A 21,931-nucleotide genomic window follows, 5' to 3' on the forward strand; every position below is an offset into this window, starting at 1 on the left:
GATACCTTATACCAAAAAATTAAATTGCTTTAAATTACAAAATTTTTATTATTAGTATTTACTTTACTTCCAAATCGTTTCAAAGCTTTTTAATTTTTCATATATAAAGCATAAGAGTGATAAGAAATTTTAAAGAAAATTTTTTGCATACATTTAGCGACCATTTTTTTTGAATCTTAACTTATTTATTTGCCAATTATGATGTCCAGAAATTATTAATTAAAGCGGTAATGCTACTGCGGATGTAAATAACCGGCGTATTTATGTTGATTAACTCACAAAACGAACAGCCACTTGAGGGCAGTTTTTGAAACTTTTTGTTTATCTAATTTTCAACATTTTATAAAAAATTAACACCAATGTGTGCATTTACAAAATCAATTTGTTCAACATAAAACCACGCAGGATATCTTCTTTGAGGGCGAAGTTACAAGTTAAAGAAAAGAATACACTTACAACCGCAAACCAGCGCTGGTAGTTGATTTTTCATAAGAAGCAATTAGTATTTAAAATAGTAAAAAATGTTAAAGTTAAAGAATTTTTCATTTAAAAATGTAGAAATAGTAAATTTCTAAGAAATAGTTATCCAAAACTGCAATACCATAATATCGATAGGTGTTCGTAAAGTATTATTGACATTAAAAAAGCCATAGAAGATTAGAGAGCGAAAGCATTTATTACATAAGTACATAGATATTCAATTATAAAAGAGTTCATAGAAAGTATGTATTTAAGCATTTGTTTGGGTAACACGGAATTATTGCAAACATTTTATATCACAACACTTGAACTTTTATTTGTTACCTCGTTCTATTCAACACCAGAATCAAAATGGTTCACCAATTCACACACAAAAAATGAGAGTTGCAATAGAAACAGGCATTGTATATATTATATAGGGAAATAATACAAAAATATGAAATTAATAACTGGTTTATGTACAAAAAGTTGTTTGAAAGTCCATTTTTTACCTGTTCATTTTTGGGCGTATTGAGTTTGGAGTAATCCATGACAGCGTTTGCTGGCAGTTTTTGAATTTTATCCCAGTCAATGGAGGGACCCACTGTAAGCACGAAACAAAGCAGTTATAATCATATACAAATTCGGTTTTAATTTAATTCACGCACCTTCTTGCAAGAAACGTCCGAATAAGTCGGCGAAGCGTGCCATTTCCTTCTGCAGTTCCGGGCGTTTCTCTGCCGGCGCAGATTCCTGTAAGCGTTTCAAGTCATTTTCGAGTGATTTTAGTGCATCCCGTTTGGTGACTTCGTGGAATTCCTTGGAATCGGATGGCGCTCTTTGATGGCCACGAACCTACAAGTAAAATAAGGTAGGACAATAGGATTATTAATTTATGTCAATATGTGTGTTAAAAAAGTGCAAATAAATCCTCAAAAATTAATTCATGGGATTGAACAGAAAATGCATAAATTGTACTGGGGACTAACCCAGCAAGTTTTATACAAAAAATTGCTTTTACAGACGCATCAGAGAGAGAGATTGAGATGGAATGCCTTAAGGACATGTGGGATTACCAAGATCATGTTCAAGGGAGCGGAAGGAAAACACGCAAGCTTTTGTTTAACGAAAAGACTGCAGAACAGTTGTTGGGTTATTCACAGGTCACAACTTAGTGACATCAAATCCAAGTCGTATGGGCATTATTAACGTTATTACTTGTGTCTTGTAGAAAATGCAGGGAAGTAGGAAGTAGACAGACGCTCGAACACCTCCTCTACTTCTTTCCGCCCGCTCGGCTTAGATATTTAGGACATTTGCAGTTCAAGGGACTGGATGAACTATCCAAATTAGATAACAAGCTTCTATTGCAATTCGCAAAAAGCGTTGAAATCTTGCACGACGTAAACTTCAGTTCGTATTAATAAAGAACCTCCAATTGGCATTACAAAGGTCCTTAGGTCTATGTATGGTGTGACAGCCAGCCAGTGTAACCAAACCTTTATACGATCCGATCGATGGAATCATCGGCCAAAAATGAAAGATAATGTTCTTTCGAATGATAATAAACATTCCTAATTAAATTTGAACCTCGAAATGGTAATGAAAAAATACTAAAAATTCAATACAAAATATGACTTTCTTTAAGGTATTAACTTTTCGGCCGAACTCCTAAACTTTATGCAACATGATGCGAAAATATAAAAAGCTTATTAATAAATGGGTTTTGGGTATTGCATTCGTACCAACAACATTGTTCCAATATTGTGCCAAAAATCAGCTTAAAAAACAATTAAACTGCTTATAAATCCCATATAACAGCAGTTGAACGCACTCAAGTGATAAGTCAGCTGCAACAACAACACACCTTAGACATAAATGCACGGGCTTGAAGAAAACACACTAGTGACGAAACAATAACCGAATTGCAACAGTGACAACAATTATTTACTACATTACTGGGTGCAACATGGCGTGGCAAAAGCGATTTTCTGGCATAATTTGATGCCACACAAGCCAATTACAAGAAGAAATTCAGTCTTGCATAGGACGTGAGTGAAGTTAGTTGGTGAAATTTTCTTCTGGAGTACCAAAAAAACAATAATGCTTTATAAGAAAATTGGCTGCTTGCAAATCCTTTGCCTTGTGCTGCTCGTCGGTGCCCAGGAGGCGGGCCGGGAGAAGCACAAGCAAAAGCGCGGAGTGGCGGAAAATTTCGGGGAGGGCTTGAAATTTGCCGGGCAAATGTTTGGTAAATCCAATGTATATGCAATATGTGGCACGCACTCTAAACTACTTGCAACAAATATAATTCATTTGCAGGCATCAACACAGCTGCTGATGTGGCGAATCTAGTAGCGATGGCTTTCGCCAAAAACAAACCGGATTTTATGTCAATGTTCCAACAGAAACAAACAACTGGAGAGAGCAGCGAGACGGCGGCAACGCAGCAGGAGGCCACCTCGCAGGAGCGGGAGAAAGCGCCCGGAAAAAACCAGCAGCAAGAGACGGACGCGAGTTATGAACAAGCGGCACAGGCGGAGAAGAACACGGCGTTCAGCACGAGTCGGTTCGTCACAGGTGTGCTGCGCATGATTGGCTTCGATGCAACCAAATTGGGCGCACTGGCGATAAATGCGTTAATTTTGTTTGCACAGACGGTAAGTAGGACCTCCACACACAAACACACGCACACACATGTGTATGGTTGACTGACGGAAAATTACAACGAAGCGACACTGATTACCAATGAGCTCTAGCAACTCACTTTCCAATTACTTTTCCGACCTTCTCATCACAGATAGGCAGTGCGTTTACATCGCCGCCGCGCAGCATTAATCCATACGCTTCACATGCACCATCATCACGCACCCCTAATGGTAATGAGGAGGACGATGACGTGCCCGATGCATTGCGTGACAGCGAACAGGAAGCACATCAACCGCGCGCACTACGCGCCGGTACACCAATCGACTGGTATTTGGAGAATCCAGATGAGGGAATGCGTCGCACGCTGGACGATGCCTTGGATACGCGGCTCACAGATCGCATTACGGAGATGATTGAGTATGTGGAGAAGCGCGACGGCGGTCAGGGTGGTTGCATGAAGCTGCTGATGTGCAAAAGTTCACCGATTATTTGGGGCATGCAAAGGTCGGTGAGTGAACGTGTCACAGGCAAGGCATCCAACACCACCGATGAGGGAGCATCAGAAAAAGAGAAGGCGAAGCCGAAGAAATTATTTTCAACGGATGTGTTTTTCGCTCATTTTCCCACAATGGAGGAATTTAGCAAGCACGGCGCAGTGTGTGACGAACGTTTTGGCAAAGAGTGTAATCTAGATGATAATGCAAAAGGTGGTGGCCAAAAGCATGCAACAAAAAAGGAGAATAGTAACAAGTAAAATTAAGGCGATTGTGGTTAATGTTAATAATACAAATCATTGCAACAGAGAAAGAAATTTTTATTCCTTAAAATTATAAAAATGTAACCAGATTATTACCGATAATTTCAATATGAAATATACATTCCTGTGCCTAACTGTAGGCAAGGTTTTGGTTTAATCGACATGTCAGTACTCTACACACTTTTTGGGTTCTATAATTAGCCATTTCAGGTCAAAAACTTTTCAGAAGTTCGAAATTACCTGTTGAAGAGATTATAACTAGGATCGAAATATGATTTTGAACGATAAACTTTTTAGAAATGAAAAGGTAAGGGATGCAGCATTTTCTATATGCATGCCTTATCTTCGATATCGTATCAGATATCAGAGAAACATAGAGAGATAGTGCGCTTGCCAAGAGGGCCAAGAAACATACAATCTCCATATGAGCAAAAAGTAGTAAGACTTTGTTCATAATTTTAAAATTCTTAATTTTTTTTTTAAAACTATGCCGTCACCCTCAAAATAAACCCTATTAGCACCAAGACACTGGTGCCAACGTTCTTTCCAATCCTCGAAACAGTTGTTAAAGTCAATTTCCGGAATAGCCTTCAAATAATCGAAGAAAACTGTCAACTGTTTTTGAACCGCGGGTCATCTTTGCCACGATATTCAGCCGGATGATCGTTCGTTTCGGGGTCGTAAGCAAGACTCATCGCCAGAAATAATACCTTTCAGGATATCCTGGTGGTCGTAGAGCATTGTTTCAGAGACGTTAACGCCACGGTGATTTTTGAAAAAATTTTGTGATTTTAGAAATAATCGTGCTTTCAATTTTCTAAGGTCCAAATGATCTTTCACACTGGTTCTCACTGATCCTTCCCATATTCTGACAATACCAGTAAGATCTCTGACTATTATTCATCGATTCTCAAGCATCAATTCCTTTATTTAACTGACTGTTGATCATCAGTTCATTTTGATGGCTGTACTGGACGTGGTTCATCGTCAACGCGCTCTTGTCTCTCTTTGAATAATTGTACCAATCAAAAAAGGTTATAACATTCTGAACGTTTCGGCACCAGAAAGATGATTCCGCACACAAAATATAATGAAACTTCTTTATTGAATAATTTCACTCATCGTAAAATTCGCCGAATGCACTATATGTACTTCAGAAAGCCAAGCGTATGCTAAACCCTCATGTTTATTTTGATGTGACATTTGGCACAGATCCACTGACAGTCATACCAACCTAGAAAAAAATATTTCACGAATAGATTTTCGTGTGGAATTTCAATTAAGAAGTCTTACTATTTTTTGCCCCAGACCGCTATGAGGTACATAGAAATAAAAAAATAAGCCACAGTGTGTATATATAATGCTTAATCGACACGTTTCATTATTCGATAATATTTTTCAAAGTGTTCATATATCAACCTTTTTAGGGGTATAAATCGACTAGTAGTATCACTCAAGTGTGTCAAATTAGGTATTAAAATCGTATTATATGAGTATAGATAGGTACGTATATTGTGCTTATTATAGTGCTATTAAATCTCAATATAATTTTAATTACCAACATGTCGCAGGAAATCACAACAACATAATAAAAAGGCACGCTATTGCGTAGAAACCAGATATTCCTGTATATAAAGGGGCAAAAAATGTTTTTCGATTCTAGCCAGATTCTATAAATTTTGCATATAGTACAAATGTGCAATCTTTCGTATTTTCTTAAAAAAACATAAAACCGGTTCAACGTTCACTCAGTAATATAAAGCGAACTGTCCGTGAGGATTATTCCAACCAAGACCTATGAGCAAAATCTATATAAAGGCTATCAACAAGAACAACGTGATGTTAAAATGAAATAAAACACTCAGTTTGGTGATTCAAGTAGCCATTTTTTTTGCAATCGCCTATTTTTGAACAGACCACTCCAATCTGTCAGGTTATTTTTGTTCAGTATTGTTTTTGCTTTTCATCATGGAAAGACTTACGCCAGAACAACGTTTATAAACTGTTCAGCTTTATTACTATTCGCAACACCATCACCCATCTTGAGACTCAGCATTCATTACTGGATAATATTCGACCGAATAGACCTAGACCACGTCCAACACGCAGTGAAGAAAATATAGTAGCCGTAGATGAGAATGTATATGAAGACCGTGGAGAGTCGATTCGGCGCCGTTCGCAGCAACTCGGACTGACATTTGGAACGACTTGGTGCATTTTACGTCGGGATTTTGAAAGCGTACAAAATACAGCTTGTGCAAGAACTGAAGCCGTTCGACCTTCCAAGAAGACCCGACGTTTTCGAGCCAAATTTTGTTCAACGATAGCTCAATGTGTATGAACAAGCAAAAAATACAGCATTTGGACGACGACGCAACCTGAAGAAATTCTAGAGCTGCCATTTCATCCAGAAAAAAAACAACGGTTTGGTGTGATTTTTGGCCGGTGGAATCATGGGTTCATATTTCTTCAAAAAAGTTGCCGGTGAGAACGGAACCGTTAATAACGACCGTTATCGAGCCATGATAACCTACTATTTGACGCCTGCAATTGAAGCTCGTGATCTCGGAAACCATTTGGTATCAAAAAGACGGCTCCACTTCGCACACATCGGATCAGTTAATGGATTTATTGAGAGAGCACTTCGGTGAGCAGATAATTTCAAGTTTTGGGCCGGTAGATGGGCCACCAAGATCGTGTGATGATTATAATTAGATTTTTTCCTGTGGGGATATGTAAAGTCTAAAGTCTATGCGGACAATCCCGCTCCGATTCAGGCCTTGGGCCAAACCATCACGCGTGTCATTCGCCAGTTTCCAAATGCTTTCGAAATGCTCGAATGAAATAATCGAAAATTGTACTCAATGGATGGACCATCTGCGACGTAGCCGCAGCCAATATTTGAAAGAGATAATGTTCAAAAAATAAATGCCAAAGAATGTTCTTTCAAATGATAATTAACATTCTCCGTTACATTTCAAGTTTCTGTATTTTTTCTTAAAAAAAAAATAGGGAACCTCGAAATGGATCACCATTTATTTATTGCAATGACGATCTTGAAGCGCAGATATTCCTTACTGAAGGACTTAGTTGAAACATAAGAGATTGACGGCATTCAATAGCAGTATTTAAGGTCATAGAAAGTTCGTTAAAGGTCGCGAATAAATTATACAAATGAACAAAATGAAATATTACTGAAATAATTTCAATTTAGCTAAGAAATTTCTTGAAATTCTGGCAACAATTTACTGAAAAAATTTCGATAAAAATAAACCTTTTAATTTTGCGAAAAACTATTGTTAAGCAAAAACGTCCGACTTTACTAGCAAGTCTTATGTAGTTTAAGACCCCGTTTCTTACATTTTTTCAAAGCTCGAGTTTTTGAAATCACACACGTTCATGAAGACCATGAAGGCACAGTTATAACGTACTTGATTATTACTGATTTTATTATTGTAGACATAACCCACACCGTATCGTATTGCAAATACATACATGTAATGACTGTTATTATCATTTTTTGCTAGAACAAATGTGATTACATCAATTAATTCCACTCCACTAGTAAATATATGCTTATATAACGTCATTATTCAGTAGTTGTTGGAATTATAATATTGCTCTAATGTAGATTGCGGTTGTCTATAAATAAATTTAAAACGATCACCTACTACTGATTACATAAATCAAAAATTTTCTTAATTCTAATCATGGGAATTTGCGCCGTAGATCACTAAACCTGTTTTCTATTTTCTCCCGTTTCAAAAATAGCGCAAATAGATTTTTGATTGCGTCAATAAAATTGTGCTGCTGATAGACAAGTGAAAATGACAAAAAAATGTTTATAATTATATGTAATAGTTAAAGGCAAATTTAAATGCTAACCTTCGTTCAAGTCAAAGTCAAAAATAATACACTACTATCGCAGTTTAGGTAATAATAAGTAAACACGACTAAGCCAAACTAAGCTAATAAACTTATTTATTCATGAGTGAAAACAGCAAATTACTATTATCTCGTTGTGTGATAAACCTTTGAGCGAATGGTATTGCGCGTACCACAACTAGTTTGCTAAAAAAATTTATGTAATTACAACGTGAGTGACAGATTTTTAGTCGCGCAACTTTTAAGGTGTTATATCCATCAGTTTTTAAAAAAATTAAAAAATTTCTACAAACGACTTCACACGACTTTCAAATGTGTACTTGTCAAATAATAATCGAAGATATAATGTTTTTGATAATTCGATTTTCTAGGCCACTCTTACAGCTGCAAACGAAACCATTAGATTTCGGGAAAGGCAAAAAAAAAAACAGCTGGTACGACGAGGAGTGCCATGTCGCAGTGGAGAGAAAACAGACTGATTACCTCGCAACTCTACACTCGACCACAACACTTGCGGGATGGGAAAATTACTGAGAGTTGAAGAGGGAAGCATTTTTATACAAAGAAAGAAATATGCTCCAAAATTCTACGAAAAGATGAAACGGCTAAGAGAAGGTTTCAAACCGGAGCATACTCTTGTAGAATCCTCAGAAAGTGACTGATGCCCAGAGCATACTGAAATTATAGAAGGAACACTACTCCAGCCTGGTGAAAGGCAGTGAAAGCATAACATCAGAAGATGGTGAACTCGACTGCCTAATCGATGACGATGGAACAGAAGTTGCATTGTCCGACCGTGAAGAAGTTCGAATAGCAATTACCCGTCTGAAGAACAGCAAAGCGGACGGGGCCGACGTTAAGCAATACCAAAATCTCCGTCAGAATCGAGAAGCACCTCTCCGAGCCGTTTGATACCAAAAGACATTTCTGATAAGGCCACTCCCTATCGTACGACATCTTCAATCTACTGCTGGAGAAACTAATTCGAAGTAATTGGCTATAGTTGGAATTTCCAATTGATGTCAAACAGCGAAAAGGAAAAACGATTGGCGCGTAAATTAGGCAATAACCGCGTGAGCTGTGTCCACGCCAATAAAGAAGAAGGCACTTGAACTAGTCGTACATTAATAAGTGGAGATCTTTGAAATAGGCTTTTTTTGACATAGTAAGACCAGAAGGAAAGCGACACTCAATTAGACGGTCGGGAAAAGAAGTGACATGTAGAACACCCTCAGGTATGAATGCATATACTGTACATATACCGTAGTGGAGTTTAGCCTACACATTGTTATACTATATTCAAAAATATCTGCGAAGAACCTTCTTCTTTCTAACACCAATATTTTTTTTAAGGTCTTCTAAGATCTCACTTCATCAGGCACTCAACTATTCATAAGAAATTACTTTTTATTTATTTTTATCTATTTATTTTGGATTTTTTGCAAACTCAACTTCCTACTTTATCAGACACTAAGAGATCATAAGTTGAACACTTTATTTACAAAATGTCATATTTCATCTCTCTCTCTACAGCTTAAATAGGTTTATGCATGCATATTTTTGTTTACAGTGCCTTTAAAACTGTTTGCATTATAGTTAAGTGCTCTATCTATTGAGTGCTAGGGAAATATTGAAACACAAATGTGTATCTTGATTGTGAACAATGTGATTGTTATCTAAACAATAAATGAATGCACTTAATATGGCTATAAGTAGCAGATAGATATCCCTTATAAATTGTTTATATTTACTCATGGATCAACAGTTTTTTGGTCAATATGTAGGGTTCAATCAGCACAATCACTTTAAAGAGCTAGTAAGGCGGACATTTTTCGAAGAAATGCTTCTGCAGTGAACCATATTCAGGAAATATGAATATACATATGTAAGTATGTATGTATTTTCTATGGACTTGAAACGACATCCATGGCTACAGCAATAATAAGTCCACAGAAAACTGTTTTCCGCCGACTAACTAAAAGTGCGGTTAATTTTCCAAATTTTTTGCAAAATTTCAAATTTAATATTAATTAAATGTCATTTGAATGGACTTGGGATAAATATAGATTTGTTCTGTGACCTTTAGTATATTGTACTTTACTCTCACTTACAAGATTATTAAAACATTTGGTATAATTTAAATAAGCTTGATCACACCATAGTTCACTTCGCTCCGTTTGGCTTACAACAACATCGTAGACAACAAGCACAGCTTTTTTTAGGATAGGAAAAAGTAAGGAAGGCTAAATTCGGGTGTATCCGCATATTTTATACTCCCACAATGGATATATGAGATTTTGTAAATATTTGTTTAACAAATATAACAGAAACAACAAGATACACTGTTATTAGAAAGAGATTATTTACTTTTATTAAAAGCAACCGGAACTTCGAAAACTTTTTAAACTGTTTCTGATGGCGCCACCTATTGGTGGGTATATGAAATAAAAAGTTTGATCTCTTGTTGACATTTCGTAAAAATTTTAAGACAATTGGATAACTACAATCGATGTTATCGATCAAAAAGTGACAGCAGCTTTTGGTCATCGGTCGTAAAATGCATTTTGAACAAAGAGCAAATATTAAATTTTGTTTTAAACTTGGGAAAACGCTTACTGAAACGTTTAAAATGATGAAAAAAGTTTATGGTGATCAGTTCCTATCCCGTAGTAATGTGCATGAGTGGTTTAAGCGATTCCAAGAAGGTCGTGAGGACCTCTGTGACGATCAGAAGTCGGTCGTCTTCAGAAGTCAAAAATAAAGACAATGCTGATTTGTTTTTACGATTCCCAGGGTATTGTACACCAAGAGTTCGTCCCACCTGGCCAAACGATTAATGCTGTGTTTTACCTTGGTGTTATGAAGCGTCTTTTGTCACGCATTCGTAGTGCTCGACCACAATAACGTGAGGTAGGGTCCTGGCGCCTGTTGCACGATAATGCGCCATGTCATCGGTCGACGCTTGTCACTGATTTTTTGACAAAAAACTCCATATTAACCATTAATCACTCACCCTACTCACCTGATCTGGCACCCTGTGATTTTTACCTATTTGGAAAACTTCATTCGCTCATGAAAGGACACTGGTTTCAGGACATTTCAGCTATCCAAAAGGCGACGACCGATATTCTCAAGAGCTTTCCGAAAAATGAGCTTAAACAATCATTTAAATGCTAATTGACCGGGCTAAACGCTGTATCGAAGCACAAGGACACTACTTTGAATAAAAAAATATAACTTTAATATTAATTTTTTGTTGTTTTTTTTAACAGTCCTGTTTCTTTTGCGACAGACCTTGTATATTGACTCGACTTTACCTAACAGACTGATCAATGTGTTCGGTAAAAGATCAGCCACATGTACTGGAGTCCACTTAGTTGAAATCCGAGTCCTTGAAAATTTATAGCCCGATTTCGACAACTTTGGACCATGATTAAATACCTTGAGGGAACTATTTTTGAAAATATTCACTCTGATAACTTTTTTGATATTTGATTTGTATACTGTTGAGTGAAAGCATCAGTTAGAATTCAGAAGTTAGTTATTTGGGAGGTAGGCGTGGTTGTCACAATATATCATAGAACGTTTGGGTAATCTCACAAACCAAGTTTGGTTGAAATTGAGCAAGTATCTAGTTCCTGGAATATATAGACCATCCCTACCATCTTAGTTGTCAAATTTTATGCTTGAAGTGCATTTATTCATTAAGTTAGCGCAGCGTAACTACGCAGCGTTAGCGTAAGTTAGTAGTTTTTATATGGGGAGTCGGTGAGGTTGTTATCTGATTCTATCCATTTTCACAGTAAGGTTTGGTTGATTTAGCTTCAGCGGTTTGGAAGATATATACAGTCATTATACCCACTTTTAAAAACATTGGAATAAACATTCCACAGGTTTTTCCTTTACTGCGATTCCCTGGCAGCCTACCTTGGGTGCCAAGGAACATGTGTACCAAGTTTCATCAAGATATTTGAAGTTTTACTAAAGATATCGCTTCCACGCACAGTTCGTTTGTCACACAATCACCCGGATTCCAATGCGTCTTGTCGTCTCGATCATTTACATACTATGTCTATAAAAATAACTCGATATCTATCTCGATTAATTTCAGGTATCATAAAATCAGCTGTTAGGTTAGATTATAGAAATGATCACTGCAAGCATGTTGTAATTTTTATGGATGTTGTGTCTCTACTGCCAGATCGCATACAGTTTTTTTCGTCTAAATTCCCATTTGTTGGATGGGAATTCTCAAACTAAAATCTAATTGGGTTATATAACTGATTATTAACAGTTATACAAGTGTTGTTCTATCGCAGAACTAACTTAATTAAAGGCAAAATCATTTCATAACATCTTTGATAGAAATTCTTATCAATTGCTTATAAAACAGAAGGTTGATTATAATTCATGATAAGTTTACCTTACTATGGAGCGAAAAAAGAAACTTGAGACTGGGCCTCTTCAAAAATATCACCGAATCCCGATGATTATCACTTACACACACATCTATGACGCTGTACTTTTTGCTCATTTGTAAGTAGTTAGACTAAAATCAAATAAATCAGAATGAAAACACATACATAAGCATATTTACGGCGTGACGAAATTATGGAAATTCACACCCACAGAAAAGAAATATAATCGAACACTTCAGATATGTAAAAACAATGATTAAATAAATTAATACATATGTGGAGTTTAAGCAACACGGAAACCCTTTTTCGCAAGAAGTTTCGAACAACAGACTCCGAACCAGAAAATGCCACTGATAGACGACGACTTGTCATACGCATGTGACGAATTGAATTATCATCGAAGTATCTTTTTCAAAATCAATTGTTAATCTTTGTACTTTTATAATAACCATTTTTATTAACAAATAAAATTTGTAAGTTTTAAAATGTTCTTCAAATAATATGAAATTGCAGTGAGTAGAAATCCTACACAAATTATCTTATTTTTTTTTTTGTAAAATATGCATTGTCATCACAACACACAGTTTAGCGTTAATTTGCCGGCAAAATGCAAAGCCATGCGAATACGCAAACAACAAAAGCAAAAAACAAAGCATGAAACAGGAAAGAGTGTGCCAAAACTACGTGATATCTTAGCACATTTAACGGCACATAGAAATATTATGAGTTATATGCGTGTGTATATGTATATTGTATGCAAATATATTTAAAATTACTACGGCCGACGGGCGGTCAGCCAAATGAATACTTGCTGCTTCGAAATAATTTCAATGCATTGCTATTTTATTACGATGCGTCCGGACTTACACTTTGACAATGGTATTATGCAATTCATATGGACGCAATTAATTAATTAAAACAGTGCACGAGCAATGTGTCAAATTGTTTACTCGCTTTTGTGTTGTTGTTAATATTTGTGCGCGCAATAAGTATGCATGCACTTTGGAGAACAGGGAATTTCGCACCCTCAATTTTGATCATATTTAAATAATATTTGAAGTAGTTGAATATATTTTTGTGACCATTAAGATTCCATCTGTGTAACATAAGCCAATAATAAGACGAAATGTTTTTGTAATTAATGCTAAAAGGATATAAACATAACTTTCTTGACTTTGATATTGGTTACATGCTGTAGAGATCCAATTTATGTTCGGAGATTGTAGCGATGCCATGGAAAAAATCATCTCCCAATTTTGTCAAAATATCTTGTCATATAAAATAGTTTTCTTTACAAAAACTTAGTCAGCTTGTATGACTACTATACGCTATAGTTGTCCGACATCGTCAGATCCGACAAATGAGCAGCTATTTGGAGAGAAAAGGATTTGTCTCAAGGATGGATGTCTCAAAAACCGAGGGTCTCGTTCGCGTATATACAGACGGACAGACAGACGGTCGTGCATAAACTTTTTTAATGACTTTATTGTATGATGTAACCACACTATGAATGCGTCAAAATAACTAATCATGTCATTCCTCCTCCCTTCGCTTTTGTTGTTTGTGTAACGGTTATCTAGTAAGGTTCGGATAAGTTGTCTTCGAAGTTATCCAACGGTAGGCCCAGGAAACGTGCTGCTTCGATAGGGTCGGAACATAGGGAGATGAGTGTCAGATATGTAGGGTTAGCTGAGCATGCAAATAGGTGGTTAGAGTCATGCGGGGACTCGTTGCATGCTGGACATATGTATGTATGTACATATATTTGATACTTATGTCGGGATCGATTCTGGATAAGCAGGAGTTTAACCTGCTACAGTATCCAGAACGAAGTTGCGCAAGGGTCACTCTCGACTCTCGTGACAACTTGAGCTGGTCGTCTGAAATAGGTAGTTCAGAGTTTGACTCCAAGTACGCCATTCACTGAGAGGGAGTCGATGAAGATGTTTATGGCGCCGCCACTGTGAATAGCGGTCGGGGGATGTCTGAAGTTAGTTGCGTCCGAAGTCTGGTCGGCCTATAGTTTAATGGCGTCGACGCTTTTTGCTCCTAGTAGGCAGTTCCGCTTCAGGCAAATGACTGCAGGGATGATTTCTACGAAAACACTGAAACGGAGAGGAGTTCGTTATGTTCCTTAACGGATTGCCTTGAATGTTGCGAAGAACTTGTTTGTCTTTTCCCCATGTACTCACGACTAGCGGCTTCAGGATTTTGTTGAGGCAATAATCGCAGTCGTGGTAGGTGAAATGAACTTGGACTTTTGTTGACTCGGGTTAACTCTGACATAAATGTATGAAATACTATATAGCAAAGTTCTTAAAAACCCTGCCCGAAAATAATGTTTAATTGCTTGTTTAAATCTAATCATTTGCCTATATTCAGACATTTCAATTTATAGAGTACTTAAACACACGCGCACTTAAGTTCGGTTTTTACGGGAGAAGTATAGTATGTACATATATAAAAACATATCTCTCCTTTCGCACATTCATATGAGCATGAATTCGCAAATTCCTACATACAGACAAGTAGACAAATGTGCTAGTTAAAAAATGAACAAACCGCAAAATGGCACACTTTAATTAGTTTTAAAATTGATAAGAAAGGTACACATACTATGTACATATTCATCTATGCAGCTACATACATAGATATATGTACAGTAGAGTGATTCATAAAATAATTTTTTTTTCGTTTGGTACTCGGAAAAATAGGTTCCTAGACCTCCTCCTCTAAGAAAGCCTCACTAAACATGAGTTTTTAATTGTAACGGGAAGGTCCTCCTACATACAGTTTTCTATTTTTTCGTATTATCAGATAGCAAAACTTATATCTCGCTTCCAACTACTTGAAAAAATATCTTGTTCCTTAGATTTTGTAGGAAATTGAATGCTCTACAAGAAAGGTCTATTATGATTTTTTCGTAAACCCAAACGTTTAAAAGATATTAACAGTTAAAGTTTGATTATTTTGGGAAAATTTTTTATTTCTTATTAATTTTATAACTCAATGAAAAAAAAAATTATTATGAATGATGAAACTCATAGTTTTGCAGGAGGACCTACCCAATTAATACAATTAAAAACTCAAGTTTGGAGAGGCTTTCTTAGAGGTGTCTAGGGACCTAGTTTTCCGAGTACCAAACAAAAAAAAAATTTTTTTTTGAATCACCCTAATATACAGTATTGCGCAAATTAAATGCAGCTAAATAAATTTGGTAATCATTCAAATTTTTAATTATTTTGATTTCATCCCAAAGCATAATAGAAGCCCCAAAGAGGAAATATTTGGCCGAAATATACTATATATATATATGACCAATACTGTTTCTCCAATAAGTACCAGACAGTTTCTACGGAACATGAGTATTTCGAAGATATAAGAATTAAATATTAAATATAGTATGTATTCTTTTTAGGCAGTAATCGTGGAAAAGCATCGAAAAATCCAACAGTGTTACAGAATCATGTAAACACTAAAACCTGAAAAGTAGGAGAGTCGAGAAATAGTAGAATTAGCAGGCGCAGGCTTAAACGAGCAACGCTTCATAACTTTACAGGTATAACAAATATTGTTTCATTTAGTTTTTGAAAAAAAAGAAATTATTTAATATAACCGCTTGTAATTCTTGTTTTATAAATTTTGAAAAACATTGATTATTGAATTTTAATGAAATATTTGAAATAAAAAGAAATCGGAATTCTTTTCTGAATTTTTTTATTCTATTACGAAGATAGTAGGAACTTTTTGAGAGACTGTGTGCTCTTAAATTAAACTCTTCGTACATCAACGGACAATACTCGAACTAGTATGAGGTTATATCGTATGCCATGCAAGGATAATTTCAACTTTAATTCCATAGACAATCAGTTGCAAATATTTTACACAACACTGTGGGAGCATTAGCAGACTTTAATAAAGGTGAATCTATGGCGGTCAAGAAACTGTAAGCTCGAGTTTCAACAGCTTGTAGAGTCACTTTACGGAGATCGACATCAAGACAGAGATTTTATTATATTTGAAGTATCTAAGTTATCACTCGCATTACCAAGCATTCGCGATCTCGAGTTTTATAGTTCACATAGAACTTTAACTTTAATTATGCTGGGAGCCAAATATGAATACTATAAATTAAGCTGTGTGTAATGTATCTACGATGTAGTTATCGAACGATTAAATGTATATGTACATAAATATGTATGCTTTAATTGATTAAGAAAGAATTTTAACTATTGGCTCTGCATTGTAGTTGTAGTTAAATAATCTGTGCGATTAAAAAATGTCTGTCTGCCTTAACACAAAAGAAAAACAGGAAATGTTTGCAAGAAACAAAAATGTGAATACACGCTGATAATGAAACTGAAATCACTTTTGCTCGTATAGAGGAGTGAGCCAAATTGGCCACACACAGCTGTCATTGCACATTTACAGTATGCATATTGGATCCGCATGATTCGAAGAAACTGTGTACCGTCCAAAGCAGATAACTTTAATTTAGGGATCCTTTGGAATCTTCAAAGATCTGTGAGCTTATACAACTTTTACGAAACATGTTAGTCTGACAAATCTTTGAAGATTTCCCTGAAAACAGTGAAATGAACGTCACCACAGTCAAAGCAAAAAGGCTTCTCATCAAGCATGCCACAAATTAGAAGCTCCTCAACTGGAATATTCGATATTGTCTTTAGCATAATTAGTTGAAGTTTGCGCTTTATTGCACACACATCAGACACTTTTCACCAACACCTACGCACTCAGAAGCCATGGCAAAGAACTTGCCGCCTCTTTGCCATTTAGCCGGCAGTTATGTACATATGTATATACACACTTAGCATAAGTAAACAGTAAACACACTGAGATAAAAACCGCAGAAAATGCGCAACTTGACCTCCACTTAACTCCTCATTACCGCTAGCAAAGGTGTCTCTCAATGTGGTTGTTGTTTACTTATGAAAACAAATGCTGATAATAAACATTATTTTTATTGCTATGCAAATACTCAACACTTACACGATCCAAAAGAATATCGATGGCGTTCATTGTGTTTGTTTTTAATGTTTTTTATTGTATTTGTTTTGAGTATGCTTGTTTATTAAATTTTGAAACTAAAAAAAATATAAAAAATAATTTTAAGATATTTTACAAAACATAATAGATATTTATTTTTATGATTACACACGCGTAATAATGTTTAGTTTAAATTAAAATAAAAAAATATATTTGTGAAGCGTTTTGTGAAATTTTATACGGTTTTTGTTATTATAAAAATAATTTTTAAAGATTATATTGTAAGAAAAAACAAAAAAATAAGAATGTATGTATATTACGAGAAAATATATATATTTTTTTATTTTTATAACTTTTAGTTTATATAAAACAAATAGATTTAATTTTGGAAACTAAACAAAATATAAAAATTATTTTAAAATAACATTTTAATAAAAAAATGTATATTTTTTCTGATTGCACAAGCATAGCAATTTTTAGTTTAAATAAAAATCAAAAATATGTTTGTGGAAAATTTTGTGAAATTCTACATTATTTTATTAATTATACAAATATTTTTAAACATAAGAAAGTATATGTATTTAGAAAAATATATATATTTTTTATTTTATTCTATAAGCACACTTGCAAATTAATTTTTAGTTTCTGTTAAAAAATATATTTAATTTTGTAAGCTAAAAAAATATAAAAATTAATTTAAAAGAATATATTTAATAAAAAATTTATATTTTTTCTGATAACACACACTTAGTTTTTAAAAATTAAAAAGAAAATAATAATTTTGGAAAGTTAAAAATATATAAAATTATTTTAAAAGTTGTATAAAAAATTATAGATTTATATATTTTTTTAATTACACACACATAATAATGTTTAGTTCTACTGAAAACTTTGCTTGTGAAAACTAATAAAACTAATAAAAGTATTTTTGAAGAATTTGTTAAATAAGAATAAAAATATATTTATTTTTTTTTTAATTATATGAGTACACTCGCGTAATAATTTTTAGTTAAAATGAAATAATTTTTTAATTAATTTAACTTATTTAATTAGAAAATATATATTTTTACATATAAATTTTTACAATCTTTAAAAATACGATTATTAAAGATTTTATAACAATTTTTTATTCAAAAATATATATTTTTAATATAATATTTAAATAAGTTAAGTTAATTAAAATTTATATTTGAAAATATTTCCGATCTAAATTTTTTACTTTTTTTAAATTTAAATATAATACATTTCCTATATTTAAGAAATATATATTTTTTTATTCTATGAGTACACTTGCGTAATGATTGAAATATACGTACATACATACATATATTTATCATATATTATTTTCAAATATGTTTTTAATTACTTTAATGTTAACCGTTATTTAATTATTATTTTATTTAAATATTATACGTTATTTTATGTAAAATGTTGTCCAATATTTCTTTTTTACAAAATTCACTTGTTTGTTGAAGCCAACACTGGTGTGTTTTAAATTTATTCAGAATTTCGTGTGCGCATTTATTCGCTCATTCAAATTACTGAAGTTTATAATTACTTTAATTTTTCTATTTTAAAAAGATAACACATGTGCGTATATGTGTGTTTAAGCCTAAACGTGGAAGTAGTTGTCAATAACAAAATGTATTTTTAATTGCCACAACACATTTATTTATTATTTTTTATGATTAATAATTATTGTTAAGCGTTAAGCGTTGAGTGCGTCAACTTTTGGGTGGCAAACGCTTTGATGAACGATCGCGACGAGACTGTGCAATTGAAAACGCCGACTTTTTCGAACTTAATTTTATATTTGTGCGAGCTGAACGTGGGCTCAGGAGGCAAAACGCGCATATACATACATATACATAACCAAACGCAGTAACACGCATACACACATGCATTCATACATCTGTACATATGTATAATATATGAATACTAGTGAAGCAAAAAAACATACTCGCTCATTGAAGTACTGAGGGTGGCTATTAACTAGCATCAAGACGCAAGCGAGCACAACAAGAGAGTTAACAACTAAATTAATTTACCTACACTCACACACTATTTCACTATATTTATACATACAGACATATTTGACTATCTACACACATATGTATGTACATCAATTTACATACGTTTTTTCGTAGATAAGCGTTTGTAGCACGCTATCAGCGTATTGTCACTGTGCGAGCGTGCATAGCAAGTGTGTCTGAGTAATGGAGATTTTAATCGCAAAACGTTTAAACGTTTGCATAGCCAGAGCCGCAGCAGCAGCCTTATTAAGAGCGGCTACCTTAGCGCCAATGGTATCAAAAGCACAAATATACACACATACAACGTACATAGGTGCATCAGAAATTAGAATTTTATACATGAGTGTGTAAGTGTGTATGTATGTGTCTTTCTTATCACTTCACTTAGACCTTTGATAATATTTACTAGTGTCAAGTCATTATATTGTATAACTGAAATTATTAATTATCAATGCATAGCAGCGTACTAAAGATGGTCATGGAAGTTCAGCTCAATAATAGTAAAAATAAATTGTTCTACGAGATCTATTTTTCTAATGGAAGTGAAAATTATGAAACTCTTAAAACTAGCATTGATGCGGACGTCTTTTTTTGGCCGTTCCCACGACAGTCGGGTCTACGAAACCGGAACGGACCCGGATTTTTATCCGGCCAAGGACTGTCAACTCGGCAGAATTTCTCCCGTTACAACAACAACAACGTCTTTTTTTGGGATTATCAGTCATTAGAATCAGCTGCATAACAAGAAAAAATATATAACCCATGAAAGATTATGCCAGCACTCCATAAAACAAATAGGATGCTTTTTACTAGTCCAAAAACAACAAACAAACATCATAGCGGCTAATGAGCAATTCTTTCTTTTTTGAGCTCCAATAGTCTTCCAACAATTTAAGATTGCATCGACAGTATCTGTTATCAGCTAGAATACGCAGTAGTGCATACAACACATTAACACACCTCCCCTGTGGACCGTTTCATCTGATCATGAGTCTATGTTAGACTTTTTAGAGGTTATTAAGGTTAGTTCTATCCTGTTGCTGTTATCAGTAATATAGCAATTTTTATAGCTTTATTTATGGTGAGGTATTTTTCGGAATTTTTTGACATCCCCGATCCCTAAAGCGGTTATCTAAGAATTATCTAAGAAGAAAACTTTCAACCGATATGGTATACAGAAGGTCATTGTGCAACAAAATATCACGTTTTCCAGAATGATTTTGTATGCTGCGAGTTGATGGTTCTCGACCAGATTTTTAGTTTTTGTTGTAACGGACTCGCTTTGTAATATACAAAAATGAAAAGTGTCATAAAATTCACTTTTAAGTTATTAACACTCAAAGCTTATTTCGACTTTATATACATATATACATATGTACATCAGTAAGTAATAATTTACAAAAATTTACTTGACAATCACTCTGACAGTACCCAGTTGACCTTATCGCTACGACCGTCAGTTATCACACAGAATTTCAGTTTACATTTTTGAACCGCTTTTTCAGCTGTTCTTATCAACACACAGTTGCCCCTTTACATACACTGAATTTTATTCTTAAATGCAACATGCATACATACATATGTATATACAAACAAACTGGTGCAAATAGTGCAGTAAGATATGGAAACTTTTCGTATTCGTCTGACATTTATAGCATGCAGTGGCCCTTTACTGATTGCAATGACCTTTATATAACCGTTTGAATAACGACTTGAATAAATTCTCTACTTTGGATTACAACTTTGTTTTCACTATGAAATAAATACTCCTTCGCAGAAATTGCTGTGTGTAACGTTTCAAAAACCATATAAATCGTATACCGCTTCCGTGGCAGCATCTCAGTTCTGTTGTCATACGATTCACGTCATTTAGCGTCACCAAAAGAATATCACTGAATTACATTTATTTTTAGAAATTTCAACAGATTTATAAACACATTAACGTACCTCCTACATATGTATATACATACATACATATGTACATATATTTTTTCAGAATATAAAGCAAGAAATTTTGATTAATTAAGTACATAATGACATTTTAATATTTAGCTATCTATGTATACAGTGAAATTCATCATAACCGAAGACCACCATACACTGTTTTTGCCGGCTAAGGGGAGTGGCAATGACGTATGTTTTAACTGTATGCTTAAAATAAAGAGTTGCAAGTCAGAGCTATTTTTCTACTGAACTAATAAATGCGAGCCAAAGTCAGCTAGGAGTGAATCAATCTCATTAGTTTCCGTTGAGCTGCATATTTAACCAATATAATGTCCGTGTCGTTGTGCTCACGAAATTTGTCAAGTTTTGGGAGCTGGCCGGTTATGAAGACTGTTCGTATGGGAATTTCACTGTATATGATTGTTTTCTTTTTTCAAACAACTACGTACTTATATTAATAATTTAAAAAACATCGCAGATTAAAATCTACATACATATGTATGAACGTATATATACATGTGTACATAAAATTATGTATGTATGTATGTACATATGTATGTGATATGTGTATACATAGTATGTACATACAGTCGAATATAATAATTTAATTGATTAATGCGAATTATTTTTGCGGTATATACAATTCATACTTACATAACTATTTATAAAGACATACATATGTATACATGAATATGATGCAATAAATTCATAGTTATAATTTGTTAAAACTCTTAATAAAAAAAGTACCCAAAATTTATTTACTCAAATGTGCTTTTTAA

The 21,931-nt window shown here is 34.2% G+C and overlaps 2 protein-coding genes across 5 annotated transcripts in view; one reads left to right on the forward strand and one right to left on the reverse strand.

Moving 5' to 3' along the window:
• LOC120776749 (UTP--glucose-1-phosphate uridylyltransferase) overlaps positions 1-21,931 on the reverse strand; it is a 28,560-nt gene that overhangs the window by 5,965 nt on the left and 664 nt on the right. Inside the window, exons 1-6 of one of the 4 annotated variants that reach the window (XM_040107703.1) lie at positions 18,734-18,950; positions 17,179-17,273; positions 1,128-1,314; positions 972-1,063; positions 805-810; positions 457-471 (exon numbers count right to left, since the gene is read on the reverse strand). In XM_040107703.1, the coding sequence (XP_039963637.1) occupies positions 457-471; positions 805-810; positions 972-1,063; positions 1,128-1,314; positions 17,179-17,208 (330 nt within the window). In that variant the 5' untranslated portion in view covers positions 17,209-17,273; positions 18,734-18,950. Of the gene's footprint in view, positions 1-456; positions 472-804; positions 811-971; positions 1,064-1,127; positions 1,315-17,178; positions 17,274-18,733; positions 18,951-21,931 lie in introns of those variants that run through there. The other 3 variants (XM_040107705.1, XM_040107704.1, XM_040107706.1) reach the window with 3 other exon arrangements.
• On the forward strand, positions 2,563-3,862 carry LOC120776752. Its single transcript, XM_040107708.1, has 3 exons — positions 2,563-2,710; positions 2,782-3,119; positions 3,260-3,862. The coding sequence occupies exons 1-3, from the start codon at positions 2,563-2,565 to the stop codon at positions 3,860-3,862; spliced, it is 1,089 nt and encodes a 362-aa protein (XP_039963642.1).

This window comes from Bactrocera tryoni, chromosome 5 (assembly GCF_016617805.1).
Source record: "Bactrocera tryoni isolate S06 chromosome 5, CSIRO_BtryS06_freeze2, whole genome shotgun sequence".
In the NCBI taxonomy this organism is placed as follows: domain Eukaryota; kingdom Metazoa; phylum Arthropoda; class Insecta; order Diptera; family Tephritidae; genus Bactrocera; species Bactrocera tryoni.

Excerpts from the sequence above, each read along its gene's own strand:
- LOC120776752 (XM_040107708.1), top strand. The coding sequence starts at position 2,563 with ATGCTTTATAAGAAAATTGGCTGCTTGCAAATCCTTTGCCTTGTGCTG. Across the intron at positions 2,711-2,781 it reads ATTTGCCGGGCAAATGTTTG|GCATCAACACAGCTGCTGAT; the intron begins GTAAATCCAATG and ends ATTCATTTGCAG. Across the intron at positions 3,120-3,259 it reads TAATTTTGTTTGCACAGACG|ATAGGCAGTGCGTTTACATC; the intron begins GTAAGTAGGACC and ends TTCTCATCACAG.